This window comes from Amphiura filiformis, chromosome 12 (genome assembly GCF_039555335.1).
Source record: "Amphiura filiformis chromosome 12, Afil_fr2py, whole genome shotgun sequence".
Classification (NCBI taxonomy): Eukaryota; Metazoa; Echinodermata; class Ophiuroidea; order Amphilepidida; family Amphiuridae; genus Amphiura; species Amphiura filiformis.
The window spans coordinates 36,260,000-36,284,535 of NC_092639.1; the positions used below are offsets into that span (position 1 = coordinate 36,260,000).

A 24,536-nucleotide genomic window follows, 5' to 3' on the forward strand; every position below is an offset into this window, starting at 1 on the left:
TCACCCACCTTTGCACAGTATTTTTGTCGGACCTGAGAGCACATCAGACATACCAAATTGCATTTTGAATACGAGGAATGTCCTTCTGATATAAAATAATTTTGATTTTTTTTAAATTCGCGATACAATAAAAATTTTAGGGTAAATTATGCATATTGAATTTTTTTATTTTTTGACATATTACAGTTAATTTAATAAATCTAATGATGTGTACTTAAAGCGTATGTAGCTGGGATGAAAAGCCGACCACTAATCAATTAATTAATGTTAATTGAAAAATTTGACCTTTCATAGTGAAAATATAGATTTTTCCCCAAAAGACCTTAGGTGTTTTGGTGAAAAAATCTATATCTTCAATACGAAAGGTCAAATTTTCATATGGACGGCTTTTCATTCCAGCTACATACACTTTAAGTACATATCACTAGATTTATACAATTTACTTTTGAGATCTGTTAAATTTCAAAATATCAATTTTTAATCATTTGCCATAAAATTTGTATTATATCGCGAATTTCAATATATGTCTGATGTGCTCTCAGGTCCACAAAAATATGTGAAAACGTCGCTATTTGAACCCTTATGACTTATAAAAATATCGACATCTCACTATTAAACCCTAATTATGGCAACACCCATGTGGTTTGGAACAACACTGACCATTTATACAACTGATCAAATTTAATATGAAAGTAAATTTCATTTTAATAAACTTTCCTTGTGAAGGTGAAGTTTCATTTTTGCATCATTTAACTTAAGGTGAGACTTGTGTTAAATTTCGAAAAAATAGGAAAATATCTGGCAACACTGTATAAACATATGTTTTCCCCAAGCTTAAGTGTAAATTTTTCATAAGACCAAATATGTATCATTTCAACATGGTGAAGTTGATGGTATTTTTAAAACTTGTAAAAGTTCAAAATAACCACATCTCGCTATTTAATCCTAATTATGGCAACACCCATGTGGTTTGGAACAACACTGACCATTTATACAACTGATCAAATTTAATATGAAAGTAAATTTCTTTCTAATAAACTTTCATTTTCAACCTAAGGTGAAACTAGTGCTGAATTTTGAAAAAATAGGAAAATATCTGGCAACACTGTATAAACAGATGTTTTTCCCCAAGCTCAAATGTAAATTTTTCATAAGACCGATGTATCATCTCAACATGATGATGTCGATGTTTCATTTTCACATCTTTATTTTAGGAATGCATGCCATTGTATTTTGGCATTTTAAGACTGAAAAATAGCTGAAAAAGCTGAAAAAAAGCTGAAAAAAGCTCAACATACGTTGAATTTTGAATTATGTGATAATATCTGGCAATACTGTATAGAAGGAAATATTTTCCGAACTCAAATTTAAAATTTAAATTCACATACTAAGTGTTCTTAGGTTAATTTTTAACCTTAATATTGCGTTCATTCCACAATAATTGTGGTGTGTACTATTTTTAAGACTTGTAAAAAGCTGGAAATATCTAAATATTGTCATATTAAACGCCAGCTATGGCAACACCCATATGGATTAGAATAACACTGACCATCCCAGATATTCAAATTGAATATGAAATTAACTTTCTTTCTAAAAAGATATGTTCCGTATGAAGGTGAGGTTTCATTTTCATATCTTTTAACTTACGGCGAGACTTGTGTTGAATTTTGAAAAAGTAGGAAAATATCTGGCAACACTGTATAAACTGATGTTTTACCCCCCGATCAAAATAACTTTTTCATAAGGCCAATGTATCATCTCAACATGACGAGGTCGATGTTTCTTTCTTTATTATAGAAATGCATTTTGGTATTTTTATAACTTTTAAAAAGTTGAAAATATCCACAAATCACAATAAAACCCCAATTATGGCAACACACATGTGGTTTAGAACAACACTGACCATTATAACTGATCATATTTGATATGAATAAAAACTCTCTTTCTAATAAATGTTCCTTGAAAGGATGATGTTTCATTTTCACATCATTTAACTTAAGGTGAGATTTGTGTTGAATTTCGAAAAATAGGAAAATGTCTGGCAACACTGTATATACAGATGTGTTTTCCCCAAGCTCAAATGTAACTTTTTCATAAGACCAATGTATCATCTCAACATGCTGTGGTCGATGTTGAAATCGGAGCACTACCATATGGTTTATGAGCTATACAAAGTTGGTATATTTTCATACTTTGAAAAAATTGAAAAACACCCTATTTCAAATAAATGGTATAACCCACCCTGACATCTGGTGATTATTTTATATTTTCAATGCGGCATCTAAGGTTTGACCTATTCATACCTTATAAAGAAAACAGTATATATAGATTGTGTATATTAGTAACACTGGCTTCAAAACTTGACAAATTGACTGCTGAAAAATGCAAAAATTGTGAAAATAGGCCTAAAATGAAAATTTGGCTGTTACCATGGCAACGGGGATATTTTTCCCAAATTTATTCCATGTGTGCTTGTTTCAGGTCAAGGTGCATCAAATATGAAAGTTTAAAGGAAATCCATTTTTTGACCGTGGCAAACATTTTAAAAAAATTCTCCAAAATAACAGATAGTGGCCTTTGATTTCACAACACTGATATGCTTATACAAATATCAACGTATTCAGACCACGTCAAAATGTTTTAGATCCAATATTTTTACACACTTTAATTCATAAAAAAACATAATTTTATTGTATAATATCGAAATGGGTTTATCTGGTAAACATATTTGCTACCAACTCTGTTTGCTTGCTTGTTTAACTGGATCGTTCCGTGTGTGAAACAATTGTTGGTCATAATAAAACCACAATCAAGCAAATTTCAAGGCAGACTTTACACACCTGTATAGAAGAAACATGGTTGAACACATATAGAGTGTAGAGAAGTTTATACTTTATGCCTGTGGGAGACATTACTTATTCATTTTGGCTAACTAATATTTCCACATAAGGCACATTGTGACATTCAGAAAACCGATCTATTCTGCATTATTTTGCATATGACATCCTTTTTATCATGTTCATACAATTTAACATACAAATATTGTATTAAACCACTGAGACTAAAGTATGCCCACTAGAGTGTCTTGATCAGATAAGACGACATTACTGATAAATTTGCACATGGTTTCAGAATCATAACTTAATCTGGGGGAAAACAAACGGTTCCCACTATATAGTTTAACAAATGCCTTTCAGCAGTTGTGCCTATGATACTGTATTCGTGCCCTTATAATGTATTACGCCACTGAAACTTTTAAACTCACACTGACACTAAAGTATACAACAATGGGGTACCTTAATTTGGTAAGACAACATTACTGATGACTTTGCACTTGCTTTCAGGACCACAACTTAAACTGAAGAAACAAGAAGTTTTTCTACTATTTGTAAACTCTTTAAACTCACACTGACACTAAAGTATACCACACTGGGGTGCCTTAATCTGGTAAGACAACATTACTAATGACACTTGCTTTCAGGACCACACCTTGAACCGAAAAAACAAGACGTTTTTCAACATTTTTAAACTCTCACTGACACTAAAGTATACCACACTGGGGTGCCTTAATCTGGTAAGACAACATTACTAATGACTTTGCACTTGCTTTCTGGAGCACACCTTCAACTGAAGAAACAAGACGTTTTTCTACTATTTTTAAACTCACACTGACACCACTCAAGTATACCACACTGGGGTGCCTTAGTCTGGTAAGACAACATTACTAATGACTTTACACTTGTTTTCAGAACCACAACTTAAACTGAAGAAACATGGCGTTTTTTCTACTATTTTATAAACTATTCGTAAACTTTTTAACTCACACTGACACTTAAGTATACCACACTGGGTTGCCGTAATCTGGTAAGACAACATTACTAATGACTTTGCACTTGCTTTCAGAGCCACAACAAACTGAAAAAACAAGACAAGTTTTCTACTTTTTTAAACTCTTTAAACTCACACTGACACTAAAGTATGCCACACTGGGGTGCCTTAATCTGGTAAGACAACATTACTAATGACACTTGCTTTCAGGACCACACCTTGAACCGAAAAAACAAGACGTTTTTCTACTTTTTTAAACTCTCACTGACACTAAAGTATACCACACTGGGGTGCCTTAGTCTGGTAAGACAACATTACTAATGACTTTACACTTGTTTTCTGGAGCACACCTTCAACTGAAGAAACAAGACGTTTTTCTACTATTTTAAACTCACACTGACACCACTCAAGTATACCACACTGGGGTGCCTTAGTCTGGTAAGACAACATTACTAATGACTTTGCACTTGCTTTCAGAACCACAACTTAAACTGAAGAAACATGACGTTTTTCTACTATTTTATAAACTATTCGTAAACTTTTTAACTCACACTGACACTTAAGTATACCACACTGGGTTGCCGTAATCTGGTAAGACAACATTACTAATGACTTTGCACTTGCTTTCAGAGCCACAACTTAAACTGAAAAAAACAAGACAAGTTTTCTACTTTTTTAAACTCTTTAAACTCACACTGACACTAAAGTATGCCACACTGGGGTGCCTTAATCTGGTAAGACAACATTACTAATGACACTTGCTTTCAGGACCACACCTTGAACCGAAAAAACAAGACGTTTTCTACTTTTTTAAACTCTTTAACCTCACTGACACTAAAGTATACCACACTGGGGTGCCTTAATCTGGTAAGACAACATTACTAATGACTTTGCACTTGCTTTCTGGAGCACACCTTCAACTGAAGAAACAAGACGTTTTTCTACTATTTTTAAACTCACACTGACACCACTCAAGTATACCACACTGGGGTGCCTTAGTCTGGTAAGACAACATTACTAATGACTTTACACTTGTTTTCAGTACCACAACTTAAACTGAAGAAACATGACGTTTTTTCTACTATTAATTTTATAAACTATTCGTAAACTTTTAAACTCACACTGACACTAAAGTATACCACACTGGGTTGCCGTAATCTGGTAAGACAACATTACTGATGACTTTGCACTTGCTTTCAGAGCCACAACTTAAACTGAAGAAAACAAGACAAGTTTTCTACTTTTTTAAACTCTTTAAACTCACACTGACACTAAAGTATACCACACTGGGGTACCTTAATTTGGTAAGACAACATTACTGATGACTTTGCACTTGCTTTCAGGACCACAACTTAAACTGAAGAAACAAGAAGTTTTTCTACTATTTGTAAACTCTTTAAACTCACACTGACACTAAAGTATACCACACTGGGGTGCCTTAATCTGGTAAGACAACATTACTAATGACACTTGCTTTCAGGACCACACCTTGAACCGAAAAAACAAGACGTTTTTCTACTTTTTTAAACTCTCACTGACACTAAAGTATACCACACTGGGGTGCCTTAATCTGGTAAGACAACATTACTAATGACTTTGCACTTGCTTTCTGGAGCACACCTTCAACTGAAGAAACAAGACGTTTTTCTACTATTTTTAAACTCACACTGACACCACTCAAGTATACCACACTGGGGTGCCTTAGTCTGGTAAGACAACATTACTAATGACTTTACACTTGTTTTCAGAACCACAACTTAAACTGAAGAAACATGGCGTTTTTTCTACTATTTTATAAACTATTCGTAAACTTTTTAACTCACACTGACACTTAAGTATACCACACTGGGTTGCCGTAATCTGGTAAGACAACATTACTAATGACTTTGCACTTGCTTTCAGAGCCACAACTTAAACTGAAAAAACAAGACAAGTTTTCTACTTTTTTAAACTCTTTAAACTCACACTGACACTAAAGTATGCCACACTGGGGTGCCTTAATCTGGTAAGACAACATTACTAATGACACTTGCTTTCAGGACCACACCTTGAACCGAAAAAACAAGACGTTTTTCTACTTTTTTAAACTCTCACTGACACTAAAGTATACCACACTGGGGTGCCTTAATCTGGTAAGACAACATTACTAATGACTTTGCACTTGCTTTCTGGAGCACACCTTCAACTGAAGAAACAAGACGTTTTTCTACTATTTTTAAACTCACACTGACACCACTCAAGTATACCACACTGGGGTGCCTTAGTCTGGTAAGACAACATTACTAATGACTTTACACTTGTTTTCAGAACCACAACTTAAACTGAAGAAACATGACGTTTTTTCTACTATTTTATAAACTATTCGTAAACTTTTTAACTCACACTGACACTTAAGTATACCACACTGGGTTGCCGTAATCTGGTAAGACAACATTACTAATGACTTTGCACTTGCTTTCAGAGCCACAACTTAAACTGAAAAAAACAAGACAAGTTTTCTACTTTTTTAAACTCTTTAAACTCACACTGACACTAAAGTATGCCACACTGGGGTGCCTTAATCTGGTAAGACAACATTACTAATGACACTTGCTTTCAGGACCACACCTTGAACCGAAAAAACAAGACGTTTTTCTACTTTTTAAACTCTCACTGACACTAAAGTATACCACACTGGGGTGCCTTAATCTGGTAAGACAACATTACTAATGACTTTGCACTTGCTTTCTGGAGCACACCTTCAACTGAAGAAACAAGACGTTTTTCTACTATTTTTAAACTCACACTGACACCACTCAAGTATACCACACTGGGGTGCCTTAGTCTGGTAAGACAACATTACTAATGACTTTACACTTGTTTTCAGTACCACAACTTAAACTGAAGAAACATGACGTTTTTTCTACTATTAATTTTATAAACTATTCGTAAACTTTTAAACTCACACTGACACTAAAGTATACCACACTGGGTTGCCGTAATCTGGTAAGACAACATTACTGATGACTTTGCACTTGCTTTCAGAGCCACAACTTACACTGAAGAAAACAAGACAAGTTTTCTACTTTTTTAAACTCTTTAAACTCACACTGACACTAAAGTATACCACACTGGGGTACCTTAATCTGGTAAGACAACATTACTAATGACTTTGCACTTGCTTTCAGAGCCACAACTTAAACTGAAGAAAACAAGACAAGTTTTCTACTTTTTTAAACTCTTTAAACTCACACTGACACTAAAGTATGCCACACTGTGGTGCCTTAATCTGGTAAGACAACATTACTATTGATTTTGCACTTACTTTCAGAACCACGACTTACACTGAAGAAACAAGACGTTTTTCTACTATTTTTAAACTCACTCTGACACTAAAGTATTCCACACTGGGGTGCCTTAATCTGGTAAGACAACATTACTATTGATTTTGCACTTACTTTCAGAACCACGACTTACACTGAAGAAACAAGACGTTTTTCTACTATTTTTAAACTCACTCTGACACTAAAGTATACCACACTGGGGTACCTTAATCTGGTAAGACAACATTACTAATGATTTTGCACTTGCTTTCTGGACCACAACTTAAACTGAAGAAACAAGACGTTTTTTCTACTATATTTAAACTCACACTGACACTAAAGTATTCCACGCTGGTGTGCCTTAATCTGGTAAGACAACATTACTAATGACTTTGCACTTGTTTCAGGACCACAACTGAAACTGAAGAAACAAGACGTTTTTCTACTATTTTTAAACTCACACTGACACTAAAGTATACCACACTGGGGTACCTTAATCTGGTAAAACAACATTACTAATGATTTTGCACTTGCTTTCTGGACCACAACTGAAACTGAAGAAACAAGACGTTTTTCTACTATTTTTAAACTCACACTGACACTAAAGTATTCCACACTGGGGTGCCTTAATCTGGTAAGACAACATTACTAATGACTTTGCACTTGCTTTCAGAGCCACAACTTAAACTGAAGAAAACAAGACGTTTTTCTACTATTTTTAAACTCACACTGACACTAAAGTATACCACACTGGGGTACCTTAATCTGGTAAAACAACATTACTAATGACTTTGCACTTGCTTCAGGACCAAAACTTAACTGAAGAAACAAGACGTTTTTCTACTATATTTAAACTCTTTAAACTCACACTGACACTAAAGTATTCCACGCTGGCGTGCCTTAATCTGGTAAGACAACATTACTAATGATTTTGCACTTGCTTTCAGGACCACAACTTAAACTGAAGAAACAAGACGTTTTTCTACTATATTTAAACCCTTTAAACTCACTCTGACACTAAAGTATTCCACACTGGGGTGCCTTAATCTGGTAAAACAACATTACTAATGACTTTGCACTTGCTTCAGGACCAAAACGTATACTGAAGAAACAAGACGTTTCTTCTACTAAACTCCTCAACGAAAGTTTGGAAAGTTTTTTCAAGCATCTATATCTCAGATTATTTATGACCTGTTCATATCATGTTGCATATCAATGGATACCTACATTGCTCCCCTTTACAATGACACTAAATTTGAAACAATCACTTTTTTTACGGCTGAATACACGTCTTGTGAATGCAGTGGGGTCTCAAACCGAATGTGCCAAATTGACCATTATTATGTGCACCAAGCTGCAATTCCATATCTTCACAATTTGGGACCTAAGGCAATCATCCCAGATGACAAGGTTGCCCCCACAGAGCCAGGGTAGTCAATGACTACCTGCAGAATATGGGAGTAGAGAGAATGGAATGGGTTGCCATCAGCCCAGACTTCAACCCAATTGAACACTTGTGTGACCAGCTTAAACGTGTTGTGCGTAACAGAGTAGCCAATGCAACCATATTGAATGACCTGTGACGAATCCTGGTTTAAGAATGGAGTGCCATCCCACAGCAATGTGTGAGCAGGCTGGTGAGCAACATGAGGAGGAGGTGATGGCTGTTCTGGCTGCGTATGGCTTTACCAACCGCTATTGAGGTTAGTGACTAGTGTTGTTTGAGCACAGAATAATGGTCAATTTGGCACATTCTGTTTGAGACCTCACTACATTCACAAGACGTCTACTCAGCCGTGAAAAAAGAGATCGTTTCAAATGTGGTGTCATTGTAAAGGGAAATAATGTAGCTATCCATTGATATGCAACATGATATGAAAATGTTACAAATAATCTGAGATATAGATGCTTGAAAAAACTTTCCAAACTTTCGTTGAGGAGTTTATATTTAAACTCTTTAAACTCACACTGACACTAAAGTATTCCACGCTGGTGCAGTAGCGTAACTACGGGGGAGGGGGCAGGGGGCAACGTGCCCCTGGCGCCACCCTTAGAGGGGTGCCAAATTGACCAATTCAGCATCGATTCTGCGCCCCTCCAAGCGATGAAAGTCAAAATTTTCGCGCGCTTTCCGCGCATTTCAATTGAAAGAACATTTTAAGACAATATTCAACTTCTAGTAACCAAAATTAATTAGTAGTAGGCCTTATTTGTCCAAAATTTCCCGCCTTCCGCGTGCAATTGTTTCAAGAATGGGGGGTCTAAGATATTCTCAGGTGGGGTAAGGGCGCCAATTTTGTTTCTTGCCCCTGGCGCTACCAACCCTAGTTACGCCACTGCGCTGGCGTGCCTTAATCTGGTATAAGACAACATTACTAATGACTTTGCACTTGTTTTCAGGACCAAAACTTAAACTGCGCATTTTTCTACTATTCTGAAACTCTTTAAACTCATACTTTACACTTAAGTATACAACACTGGGATGCCTTAACCTGACAAGATATAATATGCCTATTGTTTTAAAGTTCTACGTGAACTTGCCAACTACTTACCGGTTTCCATAGGTTAGCTTTAGACACGAGCAGTTTGTGAGCTCTATATATTTTAGCGAAAAGAGCACCAAAAGAGCAGGAAAACCCTAGAGTCAAAGTCCATGAAGTAATCTGGAAGAAAGTGACAATCAAAAAGTTTGTTTAATTTCGACTTTACATTACTATGTAATTATGTAGTTTGTGTGTCTCTTGGTCTTGGTGTGTGTTTGCTTGTTTGGTATGGAAAGTATATGCTGCTTTAAGAGCTCATGTCTATTGCAGATATACATGATATAGAGCATTTGGAATGCTACATTTGCTTATGCAAATTGCTTCGCGTTACATGAGTTGGAATTATAGACTCCTATTCTTTTGAAATTGTGTATTTTTCTTTATGATGATTAATGTAGATAATGAAATAAAATGGATAATGAAGTAATAGAGAAAATGAGAAACCCCTACCTTGCAGACAGTCACAAAGTGATCCCCAACACTACCCTTGTCAAGACCCATTAAGACAATGGATGTGTATATTAAACTACCCCCAAAAAGCAGAAGCATGAGAAATCCCGGTTCCGCTTTCATGACGCATCTGTAAAGAAAGGATACATCATTATAAATCTAATATGCCCTATTTATAGTCTGATGCATTCGTTAAAAAATTATTACCTCACTCTTAATCATGTCTATGTCTCACTTTACCTAGCAACGACAAGGGAATAAATAGCTGCCTCTCGCTAATTATTCCCTTGTTGTTGCTCTTTGATATAAAATTTTGTAATATAACATAAATATTTGCACGAAATAGGTAAAAGGACGTGCTTTGGTAATATTGCTTGCGTCAAATATTAACTTGATCTACTGACCGTTAACGTTTGTTACAAATTTCAACTTCGACTTAGTGATTTCATTGTAAATTGGGAACCCAAATTGGTGAATAGTCACAATATATGCCTAATATGAAAACCAAATTAGTATTTTTTACCATTAGTACTCAGTGTGACTGCAATGTGTATATTCCATAAGTAAGAAGCCAATAGTTCCCATCTTCTTCCCTTCTCTGCCCAATCCATTACTAAATTCAGAAGGATGGGTATATTGACATCATTACGCTACCAAAAATGCAAATCAAAATGCACGTCTACTTCCGATGCACGATAATACAAATGTAATACATTCTGCTCTTTGCACTCTATCCCCTGTCCTATATTGCCTTAGACCATGACTATTTAATAGTGATATGCCAAATAGCGGTAACTTACGATCGTAATCTGTAGACAATAGTAAACCCACAGCATACAAGTAATAGCAGCATTCCAATGCTGGCAAGGGCACATGCAATGTACAGATATTCGGCGGGTATGTATGAATCCTGAATTTCTTCCGTGGTTTCATCTTTTGGTGGAACACCACCTGAAGTTTGAAAGAATACAGTACATTCAAATGTATTTAATTTACTTAAATAAGAAAATAATTGAAGTAACTTTACTTGTAACTTTCATAACTCTAAGAATGAAAATATCAATAAAAACCATAGCAGACCATTTAGGGAGCTGTGTCTGGCAAAACAACAATGTTGGCATATCAGTAAACGGTGCTATGATAACTATAGATGGATTGTCTCTGTAAATCTGACTGCTACCACTCTGAACATGTTGCATAAAGGTTATACTCGACTCTGTATGATGTTACAGGTGTACACACTGAAAACCGTTGTATAACATAGGAGCTCCTGTGTCCGGTAAGACAACATTGGTAACAAATATGATCATTTGTATTTTTATTCTAGGAATATGCAAATTAAGGGAATAGTTCCCATCATTCATTGCAGTATTACATGTGCAATATTTTCTAATAATTATTCTACATGCATGTTCTATTATTCAAGGTTTATTACAACAATGCATATGGCAGCCAAAAGGCTGAATTACATACATGCTACAAAGAAATTGGCAACAACAAAACACTAAATATATCTTACATCAGCATGAAATCCAAAACGAAATCACATACAAACTATATATAACTGCAAACAAGCTAGCAAGAAATTATTGACCTGCTCCTGAAGCATCCTTGTTCCACAGCTGAACCATGTATGGGATGGGACTACGCGCGTATCTTTGAGTGCGCACCTTGGGTAAAGACAGGTGGTTAGCGTTATGCAGGTTCCTACCAGTCTCCTTCCTGTAACCTGGAAGCCAGCTACGGAAGTCAGGATGCTCCAGGAGTTTGTTGGCAAACTTAAGACAGATTTGATCGCGACGTGATCTCAGCTCAGTCAATTTGCAACGTTCTAGAGCATCTTGATAAGATGTGTATTATTTTGTAGCCCAGCATGATTTTGCATGCCCGTTTTTGGACGCGCTCCAGGGCGTAATGCTGCTGCTCGGTCAAACCTGGATGCCACGCTGGAACAGCGTACTCAACAAGCGGTCTTATAAAGCCTATGTAGATGGTTTTAAGGTCATCCAGATCTAGACCGAACCGCTTCAGCGTGGTGAGCATGAACAAACGCCCTGTAGCTCTTTTGATGACATCAGTAGTGTGCACATCCCATTTAAGATCATGAGTTATCTTCACACCCAAAATTTTGACACAATCAGTAGATTGCAATTCGACACCAGCAAGTGTCAGTGGTTGATGATCTGATTGAGTGTGACAAAATTAATATCCATGAACATGCATTTTTGGGGTTTAATGTCATCTTATTGATGTTAGCCCATTGATCAAATAGATTCAAATTATCCTGGATACTAGATCTTTGATTGACAAAGGTGTTCTCAACAATAGTGAGATCATCAACGTATTTGAGCACCAGTTTGGTCTCATCTGTAGTTTGAGCAGCGTCATTAACCTGACAAACAAATGTAAGTGTGCCCTGGGGTACACCACCTGTAAGATTGAGCCATGCAGAAAGGCAGTCTTGATATCTAACACACTGAGACCTCTCTGAGAGAAAATTACAAATCCAGGGGATTATGCAAGATCTGGCTCCCATTTGAATTAACTTATATTCTATAACAATATATTAACAAATATCCAATAGATTGGTAATAACATTGTACTGTATTTTGATACTTTGCAAGTATAGATCCCTTCTGCTCAATTGTGTGCATTATAGAATCACGAGTAATTTATACAGAAAACAATAGCGACAGAAAAACATTATTGTGAATTTAATAGGAATACCTTGCTGAAAGTATAGATAAGCTGATGATTTACATAACAAATTCAATTAACACTGGTCCTGTGACGGGATCGGGGCTATATCCATACAGTTTTCTATAGGCTACTAAAATATTGTTGTGTTGCCCTCAAGTGGGAAAATGGGAAAGTTGGGTCGGACGGTAGGATTTTTTTTTCCAAACCTTCAGTTGTTTAAAAATCCCCTCAAATATTAAATAATGCTTCTTCAATTAGGAAACATTTTTCAATTTTGACTTCTGGATACCTGTTAGACATCAATTAAAGACTAGTCTTTCAATAAAATATTAATTTTAAGTGAAAAACATTGATTTTTTGAACAAATCTGTAAAAATCATCATTCAAAAAAAGAAAAAAATGCCGACCCTGATTTTTCAGGATTTAGGGTCGGGCGGTTGAGGGCAACACAACAATTTTTTGAGGGCCTAAATGCACATGTGTTTGCTTAATATGTCCCTACCTTCCCATACGATCCCATCAAGTGTAAGTCTCTGTTCTTGCGGGGCATACACTCCTATCTTGACTTCAGTTTTACCTAAATCCGGATCATCTGTAAAATGATTTGTGTATAAGTAACTATAACATAGATAAAACATTTGTTTGACAACTATCACAGTTTATGTAGGCCTACTATTCGTAAAAGGCATTGTGATGTTTTTCATTAAATATTCTCAGGTTCATGAAACCATTTGTTTGCAATTCATACAATATATTGCTTATCCTGCCCCTGTCTCCTGCATGACAATTAATTGACGTAATTTCCTTTCCAAGTCTGAAATATTATTTTGTTGTTCTTTTTAAATTTATGTTTTAAGTCAAAAACTGTGTTAGGCAATTTTTAAAAATTGTTCTTGATTTTTTTAATTAATCTAGGGAAGTGAACGATATAATTATAGGACTTTGATCTTTTCGAATTTTCTTTACCTCGCATTTGTCTAATATCTATCAATCCTTCTCTGTCTCCAGTTTCTGTAAAACTCACAGGACCCTTGAGAAGAAGAACAAAATCCATCATGTAAAATGAATATAGAACATTTACACTAATGCACAACACGATTCTTATTATGCAGATGTACACTATGTGAAAATGGGCTCGAGAAAAAGAAATTGACATAGTTTCGCTAATTTATTTTGACCCCATAATTAGTAAACTAATGACATAACAAAGAAAGCGAAGTAAGAAAGAACAAAAATCGTCCACCTACAAAGGAGACACAAAGTCACACACACCATCTACAAAACATTGTACAATAGATTGGTCCTACAATAATTCATGCTTGACAGCCGCCTGTATCACTAATATAGTTGCTCAAACTCCAAATAATGTTTTGGGGGGTATCTGCTATTCGTCTCTTTGGTAAAAAAACACTCATTTAGAGACATACGCTTGTAGATGGAATTGGTATGGTGTTTTCAGCTCCATAGAGGGTATATTCGTTATCCTCAAAGGTCGGTGCTGAAATGTTTAATGTGCTGTCAATATGTTTGTAGGACATTTTTCGACTTTTTCTGGACATTCTTTCACCTGGTAGTATTGGCCTTTTATACAGGTGCAGCATTAATAGGACGATTAACAAAAGATCGCGACATAAAGCTCACAATCCATGCATCTGTGTGCCATATATGCATAATCAATAGTTTAAGGGATCTAGAATGAGCGTTTATGGCGTTTCGACAGTATTTTTGTGGGACATGAGAGCACCTCAGACCTATCGAATTGCATTCTGAATACGAAGCATGTCTTTCTGATATCAAATAATTTTAATTTTTGAAAATCACAATATAATACAAATTTTATGACAAATTATAAAAATTTGATATTTTTCAAATTTTGATATATAACAGTCCTCGAAGTAAATTATATAAATCTAATGATATATTCTTAAAGTGTATGTAGCAGGGAGGAAAAGCCGACGGTCAATTGAAAATTTTGACCTTTCATATTGAAGATATGGATTTTTTCCCAAAAGACCTAATTTTTTTGGGTGTTTTGGGAAAAAATCCATATCTTCAATACGAAAGGTCAAAATTTTCAATTGATCGTCGGCTTTTCATCCCACCTACATACACTTTAAGTATAAATCATCAGGTCATCAAGTGTACTTCAAGTACTGTTAAATATCAAAAATATCAATTTTTAATGATTTGCCATAAAATGTGTATTAAGAGCTCTTGAACATAATTTTTTAGAAGTGGTTCTATACCTCAAAAAATAGATTTTTCTGATATTTTGTGCAATGATGCATGTTAGGGTGTTGACTACTTGTGTGACTAAAAAAAATTCAAAAATCGGCTCGTTGCCATGGAAACGGCCAAAACCCAGATTCTGTCATTTTGGGCCAAATTGGCAGTGAAATTAGTTAAAAAACATGTTATTTCAAGTGTTCGCTGCAACTAAGCCATATAATGCTGGTACATTACATTAAGTTCTTGTAAAGGACATCTATTCATCTGATGATCAGCATATTTAGAGGTCAATAAGTTATTCTTAAGGGTACGTGCAGAGCCCATCTGCCAGGTGTATTTTCACTTTTTCATAAAATGTCATTTTAGCACCTAAAATATCATCATGAAAATCAACAACCCGGTGTTCCCAGGGTTTTGTCCATACTAGTGTGGGTAGCACAAGCTAGGTTCTTTACATTTTAATAAAAATCAGCTTGGGCAAATGTTACTTCTAAATACAGTGTTGCCAGAAAAACCGGTCTTTTTGCAAATTGACATTTTGTCAAATTACGCCTTTTTGTCACAATTTTGTGCATTTTGACAAATATTTTCCTTCAAGGTGAATCCAAACAACACTTTTTCGTCTTTGCAAATATCTAAATACTGAAAATTCAATATTAGTGTTGCCATAGTTCTTGATAAAACACCCAATATTAGTATTTTACTGATAGTATGATTTGTTGTTGATGGTTTGATTGGGAAATGCTTATTTCTAATTTTCATACATCGAATGTACATCGTATAGATTGTTATATGAATGTTTAAACACCTGAGCACAAAGTAAGTGTTGCCAGAATTCTTGATAAAACACCCAAAATCATAATGCCATGATCCAGTCCTCTCACGCTAAAGTTGACAACGTCAAAATTTGGTTTACTATCATCAATAGCTTATCCTAAAAAGCGTATTCAAATTTAAAAAAACCCACGGTTCTAGTATTATCTAGTACAAAGTTATAGTCAGGGTAATTATGGGTATTAATTTTGTTCTTTGTTTTCTATTGAATTTTGAACTGGTCACTCAAACCTTACTGGACTGGATCAATAATAATCAAAAATATTGATATCAATTTCAGCAATAATTAAAAAATATATAAATATCGTTATCAATAATAAACAAAAATTTTATCATCAATATCAAAAATATTAACATCAATAATATCAATAATAATCAAAAATATTAACATCAATATCAATAATTATCAAAAATATTAATACTAATATCAATATAATCAAAAATATTAATATCAAAAATAATCAAAAATATAAATATCAATTTCAATAATAATCAAGAATATTAATATCAATATCAATAATAATCAAAAATATTAATATGAATAATAATCAAAAATATATATATCGATATCAATAATAATCAAAAATATCAATATCAATAATAATCAAAAATATTGATATCAATTTCAGTAATAATTAAAAAAATATAAATATTAATGGCCATGTGTTTTGAACTGGTAGACTGATAGCCTGGAGCCGTGACATTGGTGCAAGATTTTTTACGTTCTTGTACAATTTTAGTTAACATCATGATACCCTACATAGGTAAAATACATATCAAATTAAAGCTATTGATGAGCTCTTTAAAATGGTACCTTAACTTTGGACATACCATGTAAACTTCTAGAGTTATGATTGTTGAAGTAAAAAAATCACAGGGTGGAGCCGTGGCTCCCACGCGGTGGCTCCCACGCGGTAATTTTGTTTTGGAATAGAATTCTGCTAATTTATAGCTTGTAACCTACCTGAAATGATTTAAATCAGCTAATTTAACTTTTATTTCATCATTGGCATGTGTATTATTAAAGATTGCTGTATATTTTAGGTCTATCTGTATCATTTTATTTAAGTTAAGGTTGGAAACTGGAGCCCTAAAGTGGAATTGCGGATGTCGGCATGCAGAAAGGCAAAATATAATGCGGTAAAATTTGTAACATCGTTTTTCTGTCGTTGATGTCTTGTGGCTGGTAAAATTATTAATTAATACTGTTTATAAGTGCAATTGAAAAATGCTTAAATAGACTGTCCCTACTTGTACAGTCAGTACAGTACAAGCAAATTGTTAAAAAATTTAAAAAATTTAACATGTATTAAGACTGTAAGTTACAACAAGGAGGTGCCAGAGCCTACAAATGTATATGCGAAAGAAAAGCCTCAACAGTGCTGTGCAAAACTTCCAATTTAAATAAATCAATCTGAACTTACAACTTTAAAAGCACTGAGGACAGGACTTATTTTGGCAAAAATCACTACAGAGTGACTTGATCTGAAGTCCACAGATGAATGCGACATCATGTGTTCCATTACCAATTACCATGTAACTTACTAGATCTGCCCAATTGTGAAAAAGGTAATTAGTGATTGGTTACATTTTCTGTTATCAATCAGTTACATTGTACATTTGTTTTTGTGCAAATTTGTGTCCAGGGTAACATAATCTATAACTATTTGTTCAAGTATTATCAAGATGATTAAGAATTTGAACAAATTTGTACATTTTTATACGTTCCGACAAAATGTTTGCGCCGTGGAAAATCTATAGCAGGTAGCATTGTAAAAGTATACATTTTTTGAAAGATCTAGCTCTATGGAGCTTAAATATAATGTTCTTTTTGATGTGGGGTGCAAGATAAAAACAACATGTTCACACAAAGTTCAGAAAATTTTTCATCTAAAATCTCACCTTCTACTTGCAATATCTCCCTAACCATTAACCCCCCCATAAAAAATAATGTCATTTTTGAATACCCTGTGGAATTTCCTCTCAGAATATGTATACTTTTCCTATGGTAGCATACACAGTTACTGAAATAAGTAATTTCAAATGTAAATCGGTGCATTTCTTGGAGCTGAAAAAGTGAACTTTTCATGTCACACGAAAATCTACCAGTTCAAAGCATGTGGCCTAATATCAATATCAATTATAATCAAAAATAATGATATCAATTTCAGTAATAATTAAAAAATATATATATATCGTTATATCAATAATAAACGAAAATATTATCATCAATATCAAAAATAAACAAAAACATTGACATCAATAATATCAATAATAATCAAAAATATTAACATCAATATCAATAATTATCAAAAATATTAATATTAATATCAAAAATAATCAAAAATATAAATATCAATATCAATAATAATCAAAAATATTAATATCCATATCAATAATAATCAAAATATTAATATCTATATCAATAATAATGAGAAAATATTAATATCAAAATCAATAATGATCAAATATATTAACATCAATATCAATAAAAAATAAAAAATATTAATATCGATATCAATAATCAAAAATATTAATATGAATATGAATAATAATCAAAAATATTAATATCAATAATAATCAAAAATATTAATATCTTATATATATAATATATTAATATATTAATATTCATATTAATATTTTTGATTATTATTCATATTAATATTAATATTTTGCTTATTATTGATATTGATATAAATATTTGTGACTGTTATTGATATTGATGTTAATATTTTGATTATTATTGATATTGATAGTTTTGTTTATTAGTGTTATTGATATTGGTATTAATATTTTAAATATTATTGATATATTGATGTGAATATTTTTGATTATTATTGATATTAACCCTAGAACTACGAAGTACCACCCCAAGATTTCTTATCCGTCATAAAAAAATGCGCGCATTTACGCCCCGACCTAAACTAATCATAGATCCATCCTTTGCGCTTATTTTAGTGTAAAAATGTTTACCAGCACCTTACCTGGGGGTAGGACCGGCTGTCAAAGATGACCATAGAGGGGGTGTTGGTGAGGGCCACCAATGGTTTCTACAGTAAAATAAATTATTTTCATTTCGCTCATGTAAAATTATTATAAGCTATTGACTTTTTACTTGTTAGTTTGAGGAGAAAATTCGGTCAAATTGCATTTTTGTAGAATTTTAGCCGAAAATCAATTTTGCCAATACTTTTGTAAATAGCTGAAATTTTCCAAATTTGCATGGGCGCCCTCACATTATGACGTCACAGCGACATTATATGAGAGGAATGTTTGTACTTATTGGTATCACTGGGGTAGAGGAGACCCATAGCTATACATTGATTCCAAATATAACGGTATATGACGTTTATAATTGAAAATTAGGGGGTTGCAACCCCCTTCGTAGTCCGTGTTACAAAATATGGCTCAGTAGTTCTCAGTAGGGTTAATGTTAATATGTTTGATGATTGTTGATAATGATGTTAATATATTTGATATTATTAATATTATTGATGATAGTAAACCAAATTGATGTTAATACTTTTGATTATTATTTGTATCGATATTAATAGTTTTGATTAGTATTGATAATGATGTTAATAGGCCTACATTGATATTATTATTAATATTGATGATAGTAAAAAAATTTGATGTTGGATCATAGCACATATAAATATATATATATATGATTTTGGGTGTTTTATCAAGAATTCTGGCAACACTTACTTTGTGCTCAGGTGTTTAAACATTCATATAACAATCTATACTATGTACATTCGATGTATGAAAATTAGAAATAAGCATTTCCTAACCAAACCATCAACACAAAATCAATAAAATGCTAATATTGGGTGTTTTATCAAGAATTCTGGCAACACTAATTTTGAATTTTCAGTGTTTAGATATTTACAAAGACGAAAAAGTGTTGTTTGGATTCACCTTGAAGGAAAATATTTGTCAAAATGCACAAAATTGTGACAAAAAGGCGTAATTTGACAAAATGTCAATTTGCAAAAATACCGGTTTTCTGGCAACACTGTATTTAGAAGTAACATTTGCCCAAGCTGATTTTTATTAAAATGTAAAGTACCTAGCTTGTACTACCCACACTAGAATGGACAAAATCCTGGGAACACCGGGTTGTTGATTTTCATGATGATATTTTAGGTGCTAAAATGACATTTTATGAAAAAGTGAAAATACACCTGACAGATGGGCTCTGCACGTACCCTTAAGAATAACTTATTGACCTCTAAATATGCTGATCATCAGATGAATAGATGTCCTTTCACAAGAACTTAATGTGATGTACCAGCAATATATGGCTTAGATACAGCGAACACTTGAAATAACATGTTTTTTCACTAATTTCACTGCCAATTTGGCCCAAAATGACAGAATCTGGGTTTTGGCCGTTTCCATGGCAACGAGCCGATTTTTGAATTTTTTTTAGTCACACAAGTAGTCAACACCCTAACATGCATCATTGCACAAAATATCAGAAAAATCTATTTTTGAGGTATAGAGCCACTTCTAAAAAATTATGTTCAAGAGCTCTTAAATTGCGAATTTCAAAAAATCAAAATTATTTGATATCAGAATGACATTCTTCTTATTCAGAATGCAATTCGATATGTCTGATGTGCTCTGATGTCCCAAAATAAATACTGTCCAAACGTTCATACCCCAGCCCTTAACGAATTCGCAAAAACTTGTTTTCAAAGATTGTGTTCAGTTTGTTGCCATGGTTACCATGGGAGGAAAATGTGAAAATAATAGGCTATTATTTATAAATTATGACTGATCGATAACATTTTTCAAACTTACTGACACGCCGTCGAATTCCAATGTAGACATTTTATTCATGAGTACCTCTCGCATTTCGACATCTTCGTACGTGAAATATTCCAAACGGCTTGTAATATTCGGATCTATTAAAAATAAAAATAGTGTAATTGTTGTAAGACTGTTTAATTTTAAAAACAAATCACTAACATTGACTAATACTAATCTTACAGGTGCGAGTGATCAGCATATTGGTTCAATGCAGAGGTACCGCGTGAACGTACTAGTGCAGTGCGATATATCCACACATTGTTTTAACCTATTGCTATGGTAGTTAATCCTGTTGCATCATCACTTCTACGGCGAATTACAGATCAAAAACTCATAGAATCTTTGAAATGCATGCTCAATGAAACTGTACTCACTGTTTTCGAGGACATTGATACTCTGATTCAAAGCTAGAGCCATAGTCCACGTAGCGTCATAAGCGTAAGACGCCGCGGCCTGATTCACATCAATCGCTGGTCCAGCCGTTTCCGATTGTTCTTTTTCAACACGCTGATTAAACATTGTCTGATATTCACTTGGAGTCTGGTTAAGATAAGTACATTTACAAACACGTTAGTTACCTGACGTGTTTTTTTAACTGATTAGAGTAGTTTTTGGAACCCACATTTCACACGCCATTTTTAGTGAAGACAACTTAACTGATGTCAGCCAATGAGATTGATTGTAGTGGGTTATTTTTTTTTCGAGATCAAGATTAGTTACTTCTTACTGTACTGCTAAAAAAAATCGTTATAATTTAGACGGGGATTTAGAACAAATGGGTATTGAGCAAATCAAACTCGCTCAATCGGTCGTTTCAAATAATAAGTTTTGGTATTGGTTTTGGTTTTGCTCACGTAGTTTCCTAATATCCTGCCTAAGCTCTTGACTGACATCATTACCAATACCTTCGTCTGTACCCTTTGTTAGAAACTTGTAGAAAGCAGTTTTGGTTTTCATTTCAGCTTGTTACATAATCGTGTGACTGTAGATTATATATGGTTTGAAGTTACCTTGATGAAAGTATACAATAGAAGTTTGTAAATTTTGCAGTGCAATATTCACGAGCAGAGAAGTCGAACAAGGCAATCTACATTTGAAAGCGTGATTTAGTTTTCGATATAAAACTAGTCTTATTTTCTGTAAAAAATATAGACCATCGAAATATTTCCACCGAGTTTACAAAAGAATATAGATACTCGAGTGATATAAGCACATCTATTCATGTGATAATCGCATACAGGCAATGGCAGGAGGATCGATAGAAAGCTCTATGACTTCCAATATAGTTGACTTTTATTCATGTTATTTATTACTCAAAAGAAATGAGAAGGGGGAAGAGTGTGTGTGGGGGAGGGAGAAAGAGAAACAGAGGCGAGAGGGCATTGGAAGAGGGAGGGGAGAGCTCGAGAGTGGAGTAGAATAGTGTGTAGGGGAGAAGAGATATCGTGTAGGGGGAGGCGAGGGGAGGAGACACTGGGGGAAGTTGGGAAGAGGGGAGCCACCAAATAGAATTATGGTTGTGCGCCCTTAATTTCAATTCTCAGAAAAACCCATGGACAGCTAAATTAAGCATTAAAATGAGCAGAAATTTGCATAATTTTGGCAAAATTGGGATTGGTCATGATTAGTAATGTTAAATACTGCAAGTGTACCACAGATGGGTGAGCTCGAACAATTTTTAATGATCTTAACACAATCAAACTTGCCCCATTGCCACTGCAGGATTTTGCAATAGAAGCTACCGGGAACCAAATTACATGGACCGGCAATGGCGCCACTGCACGACCCCAATTGAAACCAGCCAGTCCACCTAATTAATTATTCATGAGCCCAGCACATGACCAGATTCGGCAGCCATCGGAAAAAGCCGAGGTGGATTTATGAATGAAAACAAGCTTTTATGAAGATCCGGAAAGTCCCGATTGATGATTTTCGGAAAATTAAAGATGGCGGGCTGTCACTACAGTTTTCAGAATGGGAATACATCCTACCGAACGGAAGTTATAGCTGTTTGAAAAATGACTTTTTGCCAGCATGAAATCACACAAAATTTGTGAGTGTCATAGAAGCTTAAATTTCATCCTTTAGTAACTTGATTTAAAAATTTGTTATGGTAAAGAAGGAATTAGTTTAGCGTAAATGGAAGTTTGTTTCATGCAGTCATGCTCTTGTTTACATTGCTCGGTCGTGCATTTCCTTGTTCGCAAGCAATATTCATGATGGTTTTTCTCATGAATTCTACCAAAAAGTGACCAATCTCACGCACGTGATTGGCTGGTTTTGAGCATGTGATAGTCATTAGTTATTTAGTAGTTGTGCTTTTGCTCATTTGCATAGATGAAATTCGGTTGGCAAGTTTGATTGTGCTTAAGCAGCCTTTTCTTTACAGAAACACTGGCATGATTTTGCATGTAAATTAGGCGATTCCCGGACATCGTAGACTTCGAGGGCCAGTCGTGAAAAACAATGACGGTCAACCTATATTTTTTTTCCAGCCAGAGGGATCAGGCAAGGACTGATTTCAACCATCATAGCTGTCGCTTAAAATTGAGTCGCTCCTGTGAAGAAAAAAATACGTTTTCTTAAGGCAAATTTAGCACATATCCCTATGGGATTCTGATTTGGTGGTGTGAGATCTTAAATATTCTCCTTTGATAAGCTAACGCACAAGTTATATGCATGACTTTAAGCTTTTTTTAAAGTTTGTAATAACGTCCGTTATGTTACTTTATTGGAATTGTCTAAGACGGTTTCAAGATCTAAAGGAATAAAAACAATATTTTTGTGTACAAAAATATTGAATGTTGTGAAAAATACTTACGTATCCAGAAACAGTAACATTATCCAGAAAAATACTGAGTGGTATATTTTCCGTTGATATATACCCTTCGAGGGCCGTGTAAATTTGCTGAGGAGTGCATCCCGTTGAATTATCTTCTACCTCCCACCATTTATCCTGGTAACGACCTAGTAAAAACCACGCGTAGTTTTTGCCATACAAACCCTCTTTATAGACCTGGAAAGGGTGTCAATAAAGAAGTGTATTACGCAATCATTTTTGACCATGAAAATTTGTTATTTTCTCTTTGCTCATTGTCATCAAAATGCACCTGACTTCGGTAGTATTTTTTCAATTTTTCAATGTAGAGACATGAACAGACCCGGAAAACCGGGAAACACATAAACACCCCTACACACGACACAAACTAGCCCTACCACATGGCCTTTTTTTTTAAAACAAACTATATACTTATATGGGAAGAGGAAAGCGGGACGGTCGCGCACACTGTACTTACAGTATGTCCAGCACCTGGAGATATTGAAGGGATGCTGCAGCCAAACAAAATTGCAGCCGACTGATGATGATACTCCAAGACACCATGCAAAATCATGAGAACTGCTAAACCAAGTGACCGCTCACCCTGAGAAAGGGTTGTGAGCTGTCACTACTACTGGGGTTTTCAGTTCTCAGGATGGTGTCTTGGAGTATTTAGTTTGCTTAAAAGAGGCCCTGTGGTAGGGCTAACACAAACAATACCAACATGATGAAGAAAAAGGCAACACAGTATATTTAACATCTTAACCAGCGAAGAAATCACGGGAGAAATCAGTATGTGTATCTAATTCAGTTTAGTTACATATAGTGCGACTTTCCATTCCCTGGGCATTCGTGTAACAAATATTTCTTGGTATATTAATTATCACAACTAACACTCATGCTCACATGCCACACACCATAGACTCGTCTGTGTCCCACACCCACCACCAACACCAACGCTTATTTTTATAGAAAGACTGAGGACAGATAGACCAACATACAATTAGAGCCAGA

The 24,536-nt window shown here is 34.4% G+C and overlaps 1 protein-coding gene across 1 annotated transcript in view; it reads right to left on the minus strand.

Moving 5' to 3' along the window:
- LOC140166138 (gamma-aminobutyric acid type B receptor subunit 1-like) overlaps positions 1 to 24,536 on the minus strand; it is a 49,382-nt gene that overhangs the window by 8,857 nt on the left and 15,989 nt on the right. Inside the window, exons 7-14 of the mRNA XM_072189523.1 lie at positions 23,526 to 23,720; positions 21,079 to 21,244; positions 20,696 to 20,799; positions 13,790 to 13,853; positions 13,326 to 13,415; positions 10,924 to 11,074; positions 10,124 to 10,253; positions 9,683 to 9,793 (exon numbers count right to left, since the gene is read on the minus strand). Of these exons, the coding sequence (XP_072045624.1) occupies positions 9,683 to 9,793; positions 10,124 to 10,253; positions 10,924 to 11,074; positions 13,326 to 13,415; positions 13,790 to 13,853; positions 20,696 to 20,799; positions 21,079 to 21,244; positions 23,526 to 23,720 (1,011 nt within the window). The remainder of the gene's footprint in view (positions 1 to 9,682; positions 9,794 to 10,123; positions 10,254 to 10,923; positions 11,075 to 13,325; positions 13,416 to 13,789; positions 13,854 to 20,695; positions 20,800 to 21,078; positions 21,245 to 23,525; positions 23,721 to 24,536) is intronic.